The following is a 13,581-nucleotide window of genomic DNA, read 5'->3' as shown; positions in this document are numbered from 1 at the left end:
ATTTTTTAAAGTTTTAAAAAATTTTGATTTGGCAGAAACGCTCCGGTGGAATTAATTCAAAATAATTGCACTAACTTATATTCTTCGGGTAATACTTATAACTACTAGTGTTCACATGAAAGATAATAGTCTCAGATATTAACCTAACTTATTTTTGAAAGTAAATCTGACCTAAACCAAAAGTTAGCTGTTTAAAAACGTTGTTGTTTATAAACAACATGGGCATAAAGTGGTAAATAAGCCCAACAACTGGCACAAATAAATAAGCCCAACAACTGGCACAATTACCATCGATTTAAGTATTGGCAGCTATTAGCATTATACGTAGAACTATTACACTTTATCGGTTTAGTTTCAACTGGAACAGTGCTGCCAGGAAGTTTCAACAAGCTGCGAAAATTTTAACGATATAATTTCATTGTCTTCAAATATTGACGAAAACTATTAAAACACATAAATTTGGACAAACTTCGACTATCTTTTCCATACAATTGGACTGTTGTGGGTAGGCTAGCAAATTAATAAAGACGCTCTGACGATAACAATTGAACACGTGTGCCGGGATCCTAGTGACGCAGGAGTACAGTAAAACTATAAAAGTACCTCATTTTCCAATTTTTTGAATTCATATTTTTATTTTTCTAGACGGTATTTTTCTAATCAGAAAATAATTTAAATTTTTGGAGCTGTTAAGATGTATTTGAGTACTTGTTCTGGTTGATCTATTTCACAAATCTAGCACCCAAATCGAGATTTGATTTTTTTCTACTTTCTCGATTTGAAATTTTGATATTTATTCAACATTTCAGATGGCAGGAATTTTATTAATAAGAAAATAAAATTGTGATAAAAGTCAAATACCATCATTACAAATTAGGAAATAACAAAATAAGGTCCAGTTTCCATAAACAGTGCGTAGAAAACTATCCACTATTAATGGAAATGAGACGATAAATATCAATGTTATGGTTGAAATAGACAATCCAAAATTATACGCTAAATAATTTGGTACAGAGTTTCATCGATTTTTTTCTGATTATAAATAATCGAATACTCATATTTTACCTTTTAAAGTCCATAAAACATGACCCTCATAGAATGCGACTTTTCATTGAATGATAATCACGCAAATACATCCTAAATATTGATTTTTCTTGGCGGAATGAAAAAAAAACATTAATTGTGAATTTGATCCCGCAGACGCCATTGAACCTATCTTCCCAAAACTTTTTTTTTGTTGGAGACGAACCACTGCGACCAGTATTTAGATCTATTGTGAAAATCCCAAAACTTTACAAGGTTGTAGAAGAAAAGCTCAGATGGAGCCACATGGTTGTTTATATCTACACCAACTACCAATCGTCTCCATCAAAGCTTGCTTTTCACTACTACAATTACATAGCCAAATTCTCCATTTTGGAGTTCAACGAATTTTCATCGTTCCACGGCCTCCCCAACTGTCTTTCCGTTGCGTGTAGTATTCGTGACAAGTTGTCAAATTTGCGCTCACATCATCATTTACACGATCACAGCAAACCAGCAACCAACCTATACACCTGCTTCGTCATGCCTGGTCCCAAGTTCACGTGCTGACTATATAAATCACCCGAAAGTGAAAGAAACGCACCGAAAGAAAATAAAACAACCCACAATAGGTGATAGCTGGCGGATTCAATGTCACTACCCGCTCAGAAATAGAACACAACCGCAACATTCCCCATCGTAAAACCGACCAGAGCTAGCAGTATTCCAATCAAATCCTATTTTTCCCAACCTTACCACCCCCCCCCCCCCCCCCCCCCCAACTTTTCGAGGTGAATAATTAGTAGTAAAACACTTCCTGACCGGTCAAAGGCCAAGATTAATTACATTAGATTCCTAGCGCGTCGAAAACGACAAGCCCTATCGCCAACTATTACTCCGAAAGGAAACATTAAGACAGGTCCGACAACGCGCAAATGTCCAAAAAATGTGCGAGCTTTCCGCCCAAATGAAACACAGTAAAAGCTTCCGCCCCCCTCCACCCAGCCACTTCCGCCTAAATGGATGAATGTTACACAGCCTACTACGAAATGGTACTCATATCTCACGCACTTTTACTGTGAGCACTCAGTTGGCCGATAGTGTCCCAATATCCAAACAGGACTCAGCAGTTGAAACGGGATCACGGGAGCGTAATGAATATATAGGTTTCGGGATCACCAGCGTGACCGAGAGAAAAACACACGCAAACCGATGTCGTTTGGCACCCCGCTGCTGGGAAGTGGGATGCTGCCACCAACAGTGAAGAGACGGGAGGGGGAAAACAGATCGGGAATAAAAGTGCTTCCTATGTATGTACATACAATTCAGTTGGAAGAGTCCTGTTCAAATATCGGGAACCCCGCCATTCCAGTGTTCTAGGAACTCTAGGGAACGGGGTGGTAAATAAGCTGTTACATTGTAATAGCCAACAGCCAACACTGTGTCATCATCGGATGGTGCGGGTTGGTGTTGGTGTAACCTATTTACTTGCTCATTGGTGTGTTTGTGTGGGACTGAAGTAAGTACGAAAATGGGAACACTTGATGGCCTAAGCCGGGAGGAGAATGTTACTCAGAACGATTGAGCCAAAGACCGCGATGTGCTTCCACCATGCGATCGATTTTTCGCCATTTACATTCCCGGCCGGTTCCCGCTGCTCGCTCGTATTCCGGGAACACAACACACTTGGGTTAGTGTGGAAGCACTAGCCAAGTCGATGACGTCTCCCCCGGTATTTTTCTAACATCGCGCTGGGGAGTGGGAGTTTCATAGAATTTTGTGATCGATAGATTATGCCTAGGGTTTTGTTTGGCTTCGCTCTGGTATCAGCCGGGAAGTGAAAAACTGCCTGTTTATTGAGAGTAAAAAAAATACTGGAACATTGATTAGAGCTTTTTTCTGTTGCGCTTCCGATCGGGAATTGGTGGTTTTAGCCTCTGCGCCTCCAGGCAACGAACGTTGCCGTGTCGTAAATCATTGACATTTATCCCTGCCTGCTCTGGTAGTTCGGATGGATGGGGAGGGGGTCTAAATTTATAAGCAAGCTCGAAGCGTTCAATGCTGTTTCTTGGCGACGAGTTTGATCAGGATTCGTGTTGGTACAGCAATTTAGCATTTCCGCTTTCCGTGTTGGCCTTGCCAGACTAAGTAAAGCAATTTTTCATATTCTGAATAGACCAGCAGGAGCCAGAACGGGTATTATGTTAGGCTAGGTTTCGGAAGGGATTTTTAGTGTCGGTAATTGATCTAGCCATTGTTGGATGTCGTTAAAAATGTCCCTTCCGGGGTTACCTTCGAGTTAGGCAATGTCAAATTTTCGACACCATTGTCTTAGTTATATTTTAGGTGCTGATGGTGCAAATCAGTGGAATTAATAGCTAAAATGGCAGCCAACAACGTCCTGTTCATAATATGTCAACATCCCTTGATTTAACAATAGTGGAAAACAATGGACAATGGGAAAAAATGTCTCACTCCTACACGGAAAAAAATCCGTTCATAAATTCGTCAACAAAAGGTCACGATTTCGTGAACTGAACGATTTACTAAAACCGTGACCAAGTTCCTGAAAGTATGAATAATAAAAACCTCGTATTCATGTAACTATTTGTGTTTTCTAAAAACCAGTTCGCCCCGAATATATACATGGCGTTACATTAGAATGGTTGGTTAGGTTACTGTTGTTGTTCCCTGGACATGTTTAGTTTTTGTAGTGATTCTTGTTCATGATTTGGGAATACACAGTCGACAGTCAAACGTTGTTCATGATTTCAAGAGCTTATTCGCGATTCTTGTGAATACTCATGACGTTAGCGGGATTAAAGTTCATGATTTCAAGATCTTAGTCGCGATGTTCGTAACTTCCATTCACGTTATCGTGATATTTTGAGTAGAGTGCTTCATGTTCACGATTTCAGGATCTTTGTCGCGAATTTAAAGATTTTCGTCGCGAGTTGTGTGTTTTGTGTTCATGATTTCAAGATCTTAGTCACGATTTTCGTAATTTCTTTTCAAGTTATCATGATACTTTATTTTAGAGTTTACTTTCAAAGAGTAGTGTAGCTAATGTTTATGATAACAGCAATTTTATCATGGTATTCGTAAATTCTCAGCCTTATCGTGATCTATTACTTTTTGGTTACTAATGCTTTTTTTACTCGGAATAACGTGACAATATGAACTGGATCATTAAAATAAGACTCATTCGCGATATTTGGTTCTGTGAACTATATCACGCATACTATTTTGGGTTCTCAGTGCAGTTTTCGTTTTCTGTCCGGACATCACCTTCAATGAACCTAAATAGCGATGTTCGAGGTTTTAAAGTTTTTGATATCAACTGCTCGTACCTATTACTGGTCGCTAGCAGCTGGGTATTTCATAAAAAAGTGCATGGAACAAAAATGATTCCACGAATAATACTCCAACTTTTGTGATAGAGTTCACGTAAAAATTTCATTACCATGTTGCATGAATTTGTAAATGATTAGGGATATCTTCTAAATTTCACAAGCACGCCAATAGATACTAGATAGAACGTAAATCATGTACTACGAACCATGAACCAGTTCACGAATACATGAATAATATTTCATGATACCGTGAACTTTTTCACGAAAACGAATGATAAGTTGTGCCTATTAAAATTGGTATCATGAATCAGTTCACGAATATATGAATAATATTTCATGATTTCGTGAACTATTTCACGAGTACGGATATTGTATCGTAACTAATATATTAGGAATCATGAACAAGTTCACGAATACATGAACAATATTTCATGATTTCGTGAACTATTTCACGAGTACGGATATTGGATCGTGACTAGTATGTTAGAAATCATGAACCAATTCACGAATACATGAATAATATTTTATGATTTCGTGAACTCTTTCATGAAAACGAATGGTAAGTTGTGACTATTATACTAGGTATCATGAACCGGTTCACGAATACATGAATAATATTTCATGATGTCATGAACTATTTTACGAGCATGGATATTGGATCGTAACTAACATATTAGGAATCTTGAACCAGTTCACGAATGCATGAATAATATTTGATGATTTTGTGAACCATTTCATTAGCACGGATATTGGATCGTGACTGATTAGGGATCATGAATTAGTTAAATAACCATCGCACAACCAGGGTTCCCACATTGAAACCTGTGTTAGAGTCAAAAAAAATCTTTTTACTATCTGTAATGCCAACAAATCTGTGAACATCTGTATGATTTTTTTTCCAAAAATCTGTAGAAAATAAACTATAAAGGAAAAGAACGGCCCAATCTTCATTTGTTTCAAAAAATATTTCGATGAACATTCTTGGATTAATATACCGATTACAAGTAGAAAATTCTTCAGCTGCTGATTTCAGTGTCGGTTAAACCAAATTAATGTCAAACGCAAAGATAAACTATAAGTCGAGGCGACATATACTCGACCAACCAAAGAATCGTCATTCCTTATCCTGCAGCAAGAAAAAAGAATCATCCTGATTCTAAAAAAAAGAATCATCCTGATTCTAAATCATCTGAAAGGATTAATTTTAAAGCATTCTGTTTGCGAAGTGGAATGTTTATTGAAATATGACTTTATATTCAGTTTCATCACATCAGGAACATAGTACTGCTCACGTTTAATATGTTAAGTATAACTCTTGTATGCTCCGTAGTTTAAAAATAGAATTCAATAAAAATTGATACAATTAGTTTAAAGACATCTTCGTGTTGAAATCGTAACCAATGCAAATTGTTGCTTGGTTTTCGTAGATTGTCATAATGTTATATCAGCCCTGTTATAATGCATGGTCAAACGAACCCTCAGCACATGCACTTCCGATTCCAGTTAGCTCAGTCCGAAGAAAAACGCATCAAATTGAGTGGCATTGATGTATACATGTGTACTGCTAGATATGTTTTAGTTTTGCAACCAAAGGTTGTTCAGAAAAACCTTTGCGCTACGTAGAAATCGTGGCCAAAAATTAATTTGTTATCAAAATTAGGAAAAAGATTCAGTTTGTGATATGTAATATCTAAAAGCAGTTGCAATTTTTTGGATGACTAGATTCGATCAACGCAAATCGTAAAGAATTTTCCTAAGTACAAGTAAACAGTACAAGCGAACTGTCAAATTCATTTGGGGCGTCACCATAAAGTATTCAATTGTCCAGTAGAGTGACCAGAACAAATTTATCGCGCTGACTCTATCCGATTACAACTATCATCAGGGTTCAATTTCCAACTTTTGGTGAAAAAATTCAAAATTTTATGAAATTTTTCGACTATATATCTAATATATATTTAGAATCGAGATTCTAGAAGATAACTGCTAACCAATCTAAAAAAAACTAACGAACCAGTGTCTGAGTTAATTTTGCGAAGGGCGCAACAGCACCGGGGATAGATCAAACGTCAAAATTCACGTACTTCTTTGATTTGCTATAGTATGATGCCCTTTAGCAGAATACTATATTCAGAAGGATTTTATGTCCGGAATGGAAGTATTTTTTACATATTGCGAATTTCCGAATTAACTCAACAAATAAATCTATCATAAACTCTCGGCAGCCGGCTGCCCAGAGCAATAAACACATGATAACACTTCTAAGCGCTACATAGATCGTATCGCTTATTACAATGAATCCTGATTTGTACAACTTTTTACTCCATCCCACTAACAAAAACTCTTTCCCGTGACACATGTAAAGATGCAGAGGTATACATGCTAATAGCAGGACGTGGCCGGCGCTGCTATTAGCATTTCAAAACATAGGACTCTCGAAACTTGCACATTGAGGATGGATAGCTACTCCCAGGTTCCATTTTTTGATTCTCTGTGCAACTTTGCTAGTACGAATTGTACGGTCATCATGCTCATACTTATACTATACTCAGAAGAATTTTAGTACAAAAAAATGCGTCATCTTTGGGTCAGAAAAAGGTAGTTGAAAGTTTTGCCCGCTCGAGGGCGCCAAAACGAAGTATTAGACGGAGCGAGCTAGAAAGTTTGTGTCTTCTACAAAGTTATTTAATAGACACTCTGTAGCAATTCTTATTAATGGTAACATTACATCGCTCTCCATTACAAAGTTAGTGGTGACGCCCTCTATCCGATTAAATGTAGTACTAAACCTTTTCAGTCAAAATATGGCACAGCTTATTTACTAAAACTCATCAGAAAATACTATTCAACTAATGTTAACGATTCTTTTACAAAAACAAATAAATTTGTGAAAATCGATTTCTGAATCGCTTCACCTAGCGCTGTTAGGCCATTTGCAAAACTAAATGCGACAAGATTTCGTTAGTTTAATAACCTCTTGCATTGATTCTAGATCGGCTATCAGTCTTTAACCAATTTGTTCATCAAATGCACAACACTAAACATAGATGGAGTTCACCGAACCGGTTAGTTCACCGAACCGGTTAGTTCACCGAACCGGTTAGTTCACCGAACCAGTTAGTTCACCGAACCGATTAGTTCACCGAACCGGTTAGTTCGCCGAAACGGTTAGTTCACCGAACCGGCTAGTTCACCGAACCGGTTAGTTCACCGAACCGGTTAGTTCACCGAACCGGTTAATTCACCGAACCGGTTGGTTCACCGAACCGGTTAGCTCACCGAACGGGTTAGTTTACCGAACCGGTTGGTTTACCGAACCGGTTAGTTCGCCGAACCGGTTAGCTCAACGAACCGGTTAGTTCAACGAACCGGTTAGTTCAACGAACCGGTTAGTTCAACGAACCGGTTAGTTCAACGAACCGGTTACTTAACCGAACCGGTTAGTTCACCGAACCGGTTAGTTCACCGAACCGGTTAGTTCGCCGAACCGGTTAGCTCACCGAACCGGTTAGTTTACCGAACCGGTTAGTTTATCGAACCGGTTAGTTCACCGAACCGGTTAGTTCAACGAACCGGTTAGTTCAACGAACCAGTTAGTTCAACGAACCGGTTAGTTCAACGAACCGGTTAGTTCAACGAACCGGTTAGTTCAACGAACCGGTTACTTCACCGAACCGGTTAGTTCGCCGAACCGGTTAGTTCACCGAACCGGTTAGTTCAGCGAACCGGTTAGTTCAACGAACCGGTTAGTTCAACAAACCGGTTAGTTAAAAAAAACCGGTTAGTTCAACGAACCGGTTAGCTCAACGAACCGGTTAGCTCAACGAACCGGTTAGTTCAACAAACCGGTTAGTTCAAAGAAACGGTTAGTTCACCGAACCGGCTAGTTCACCGAACCGGTTAGTTCACCGAACCGGTTAGCTCACCGAACCGGTTAGCTCGCCGAACCGGTTAGTTCACCGAACCGGTCAGTTGACCGAACCTAAGAACGGTTGGTTTCAAAATCGTCCAATGAAGGGCGTTCGTTGGACCAATTTGGACGTCCAAATAACCGTTCAACAAACGTCCATCGTTGGACCCGTGTTGAACGATTTTGAAACAATCTTTTGGACATCTCAGTGGGCCATCAAACGTTGCAAAATGGAAATGAAAAGTGACATGACTGGGAACTCCAGTGATATAAGGGAACTCACTTATTACGGGCAGTTTGGAGTATTGCAGTCTTTGGGCACAGAATTTATTTTGATGACTCTATACACTTCCTAGCACTGATTTTGCATAACGGCACGAAGTCACATCGGGCCAAAACACCGGAGAACCTCTGTCTTGTCTAAGCGAGGTGGTCGACGTTTGTGAAGGCACTCTTTGTGGTATGTGTCCTTTCCCTGGTTCATAAACCCGGTTGTGACAGAAATCTGACCTTGTTTTCCGCAACTGCAGATTGCTTGCCAGACCAAAAATTCCTAACCAATATCAAACTTTTGTTTCTATTTTTCAACGATATTAAATCTATCTCTGTCACACTCGAAACTGTGGCGTTCACTGACCATTCTGCGCTGCCTCTTAATCATGTCCGATTGAGCTTGAGGTGGTTGTAATATTGGCTAGGCTTTTTAGCCCATACATGCCATTGGCACAATTATATCCAGTCTTCTGAAAAGATGCTATGAAGAGCAATATAATGAACCTAACTTTTCGGAATGTATGGGGGTCCGTTTCAAACATCGGCCAGCAAGGTGGCATTAGAAGATTAACGAATAGAACTCCCGTTGTGCGTAACTGGACATTTTAACTATTTATTCGAAAATATTCATGGATAAAAATAACAATTTGGATTGTTTCCCATTATTTACTCTATGCCAAAATAATAAGCTTCGGGCCTAAATCACGCATTAATACATGTTGCTGTTAAATATTAATCTATAAAAGAACGAACGCCGACTTAGTACCTAACTTCGATCAAAATGGAGCAGGTAGGGATCTGATCTGAGTTTGTGATCAGCGTTGTTTGATTAGATATGATTTGCATCCAAGGCCAGGTAAGAAGGGATATGTTTCGTCATCTGGATCTGGATCGGTTAAACTTTGTAGACGTTGGCAGTATCATATTACGCTCACGATGTAGCCACTTCCGTGAGGATTATCGCCGTTATCACCTCCAGGAACTGTTCCACTAAGCGCAAATTTCGTCTAATACGAATTTGTTCAGTCGCAATGGCAGTTCTCGTAGTAGAGGCACTTTTCACTTTTGTGGTTTTCTGATTTCACTGCTCAGCCGGAGGAACGATACTGTACTGTTTGTGCAGTGGATAAGCAACTAAGCAGTAGCAATTGACTGCTCGGTTTATTAATAACTATAACTGAGTATTTTTTGCTTCTGCTTCTGGGCGAGAGTATAAGGTAGACTGAACCATATAAAAGCTTACAAAAAAGTATATTGTTTGACATTTTATGTCGCTCAGGTATTTTTAGTAACCGGTATTGAGGGATACAGTACCGGGGAACCGGTTCTCACCAAAAAAAGGTCGCCATTAAGCACCCTAATCGCAACCACTCTGTTGGCAGCCCTTGAAACCCATTTCTTACTTCATTTCGGCTACGATAGACTCCGTTTCATCCAGAATCCGACAGTCTCATTTGCAAACGTGAAAAAAAAAATTAAATTAAAGATGAGCATTTCCTCGCCCTATCAGGCATGCAAATAAACGGCGTCGAGCCTATCTAAATATATTCCAGAGCAATTACTCGCCAAAAACGAATCCCCTACTCTCACTTTCTGCAGGAATCTAACCAAAAAAAAAATGGCAACATCAATGAAAAGAAAACCCTCCCGAACTTGCACCGACTCTTCATCGTAGCATAAAAATTTGATTACTACAACCGCTTCCGAGCACCGCAAAAAAAATCCCGCCCTCCTTCGCAGCACACTAATCATCGCCATCTCCGGTACTCGTCGTTTCCGTTTTCGTTTCGCGGCACTAGAACCAACGAGGCCATCTGGCAATCTTCCCTGTTTCTCCGCTGGCGATTTTTCGGCTGGAGCATAATCATAACAAGGCAACAAAACACTTCCCCTCTCCAGAGTGGTGCACCGCACAGTCCCAAAACTAGGTCAATCGATACGTACGCTTTTCCCTGTGGTTGTACCCGGTTCGCTCCCTGATGCTAACTTCCCTTGAAAATATTACACTAACCACCACGCGTCTCCTTCCTTCCCTGCGGCAATGGCACCACCACTGCCGCTGTCAGGCGAAACCAATATTCGCACACTATACATTCTACCACCCGGAAGTGCTGCTTGAATCACTCTCTGGCGGATCCATCCAACCGTTCGCAACCAGTGCGCCTGTGTTGGTATTGAAGCATCAAGCCGTGGGCCACCCAGAAGCAATTGCGCGATAGGGAAAATGCCGGTCTTCCTGGCTATAACGGTGTTTGAAAACAGGAAAATTTTTCGGGCACTATCCCATTTCCAATATTGGAAGGGGATGCGGGGAGCGCTTTAAGCAACCGGCGGCGCGGCAGACGCAAGGAATATGTGTCAGGTCAAACTCCACCATCACTATACTCTCGCAGCCTAGTAGTGTGCCAAGTGGGCCAAGGGATGAGCGAGAACCCTCGCCGTGTTTTTCTTCTTTTTTTTTGTTGCTATGATGAGCTGCTCCAGATTCTACTGATGCTACTTTTGATCCAGGAGACCGTGTGTTTACATGGGAAGGGAGTAAAACATGGGAGGAAGCTTATGTACTGAATGGAAACCGGTTGAGTGCGGGGGGAAGGCCGGGGGGAGGGGTTTGGTTTTCCCGTTCGGGAGAGGCGACGGGAGCAAACCGACACTCATACATTGTGAGCTCGCGTCAACACAGAGTATGTAACACGGATAAAATAGGTCAGAAATTGCGCTGCTGCCGCCTTGTGCCTCACTGTGCCACAGAGCCCAAGCAAATGCGATTGTTCCACCGCGGGTCGTGTTGCGTTGTTAACTAGGTCCTGGCGTGTTTTGTTCTCGGTTCCTGCCTGACGACACAGTAACGGTCGCCATGATGATCCGATCGCTGGTTGCCAGTGAGGTTCCACTGGTCACAACCGGACCACGGTCGTTTGTGGCCCGCCGGACAATGGTGTTTAAACCGAAGGTTCTCGTCCGAGCCACCTGTTAAGAACGGTGCAAACAACGCAAATGACCTAATTATCAACTAATCGTTTGTTTCTTTATTTCTTCTCCTTTTCAGGCGAGCCAACCAATATACAAATGCACCTGGAAGGGTTGTGGAGTAATCTACACATCTTGTTCTGAGGTCACCGCTCACGTACGGAACGCACATCTTGGGTAAGTTTCTGTTATTTACCGTGCGTCAGCCTTGAATCTTCAAACCCCACCTTCATTGCAGCCCGGACGCGGCCAGCGACGACGAAGATTTCTACTTCACCGAGATCGAGGATGAGAGTGACAGCGGCCAATCCGCACCCCATCCGCCATCGCCACCGACTCTGAGCCACCGCGATATGGCTCGATCACCGTACGAGGATCCGGAGTACCAGCGACAGTTCGTTGGTAACTACCGGCAACAACAGCAGCAGCAGCAACATCATCATCAGCTACAACAGCATCACCAACAACATCAGCAACACCACCATCAACTGAATGCTGCCATCAAACCCCCACTGCCACTGCCAGGAGCCCCAGCAGCCGGCCTTCAGCAGCCGCTTCACCATCAAGCCCTGAACAACAACAATAACAACAGTAGCAGTAGTAACAACAACAACAATAACAACAACAGCACTGTCATCGGCCAGGGTAGCAGCAACAACGGCAGCAGCAGCAATAGCAGTAGCAATGGCAGCGGCGCCGTACACCCGCACAGTAACACCTCGCCGCTGATACATCACAACTACACCTGGTCGCAGGTTAGTCCGGTAAGTGTTGTTGTTGTTGTTTTTTTCTCTGTTGGTTGGTTCGCGGAAGGAAAGAGAAAAACGGAAATAGGCAGGCTCGGAGCAGTAGGGATTTTATGCCAAACTCGGATAGGTGAGGGTGATGGTGTTTCACGCCAAGTTTCAGTTTGTGGGAAAGTGTTTCGTTGTTGGTAAAGCGTTTCGCAAAAAAAATATTTTTTATACTCGCACGAGTCTCGCAACAATCAGCGTGCAATAAAACGTAAATTTTGTTTGATATATAAGTGTTTTCTCCATTGTGCTAAATACTCAGAAGCTTTGAACAAAGCCGTTCTCGGAGAAAAGTTTGTGCTTATTAAAATTAAAAATTAATTACTCAGGGATATTAACGGTGGCTAATTATTTGATGTTTTGAAATGTAATTGAATTTTTATAAGGTAGAGCAATGTGACTATTATGGCAGTGGAGCCTATTGTGACTCTATTTGGCACCTTTTGGCTTCAAACCAAGCATATGAGATAATGACAATATCTATTTGGCTAAAAAAAGGTGTGCAAAAATAATCTCAAGTTATATTCTTTATTAGTGCACATATTTATTTAGAACTTCATTGAAATTCCACTTTTATTAAAAAACAAAATCAACTTCTTGAAACATCTACTAATTTGCCTCATTAACATAATGAACTGAAACAGGACGTAACGGCGTTTAGCAACAAAAAATAGCCAGCAATTACTCATTATTCCGCCATAACTATATTAAGCATTGATAAACGATAGGATAGGCCTGGTGTTATAATACGTGATTCAGAAATACGGTGGTACACATTATCGCCATGTTTTTTTCCGATACAATCAAAATCAAAAAAAAATGCATCCAGCACACAGGAAAGAATCAGCAGTGCGGCCAAACTAAAATATAATCATGAAAGTATATTGTAAAGCAATTACAAGCTTAGGATACAATTATTTCGAGTTATTCAACTAACTTCTAATTCCAGAGATTTTATTTTCATCTCAACATAAAATTCGGCTCGAGACAATGCAATGTTTGATGTTAAACTAGTCATTACCAGTTGGTAGCCTTCCCATGACTATGGCCCGCGAGTGCAATATTGGGCACACTTTTTTCTAACAGCGGATGAAGTTCTTTCATGTGCGTGATATTTACGATTGTTTTGATCGGCTGAAAAAAGTAGAATGATTCGTTTTACAAATCATGCGGTGGCGTCCATGATCCGGATACCTAGTTAGAGTCGACGCAAACAGAATATGAGGCATTGTGTTTCAACAAGATTGTTTTTCGATGA

The 13,581-nt window shown here is 40.8% G+C and overlaps 1 protein-coding gene across 1 annotated transcript in view; it reads left to right on the top strand.

The window, feature by feature from the left end:
* LOC131685212 (zinc finger protein 704-like) overlaps positions 1-13,581 on the top strand; it is a 305,912-nt gene that overhangs the window by 249,530 nt on the left and 42,801 nt on the right. The window contains exons 5-6 of the mRNA XM_058968778.1: positions 11,609-11,706; positions 11,768-12,293. Of these exons, the coding sequence (XP_058824761.1) occupies positions 11,609-11,706; positions 11,768-12,293 (624 nt within the window). The remainder of the gene's footprint in view (positions 1-11,608; positions 11,707-11,767; positions 12,294-13,581) is intronic.

The sequence above is a fragment of the Topomyia yanbarensis genome, chromosome 2, assembly GCF_030247195.1.
Source record: "Topomyia yanbarensis strain Yona2022 chromosome 2, ASM3024719v1, whole genome shotgun sequence".
Lineage (NCBI taxonomy): Eukaryota > Metazoa > Arthropoda > Insecta > Diptera > Culicidae > Topomyia > Topomyia yanbarensis.
Note: the sequence above shows the minus strand (reverse complement) of the source record. Positions and strands in the feature narration are given on the sequence as shown.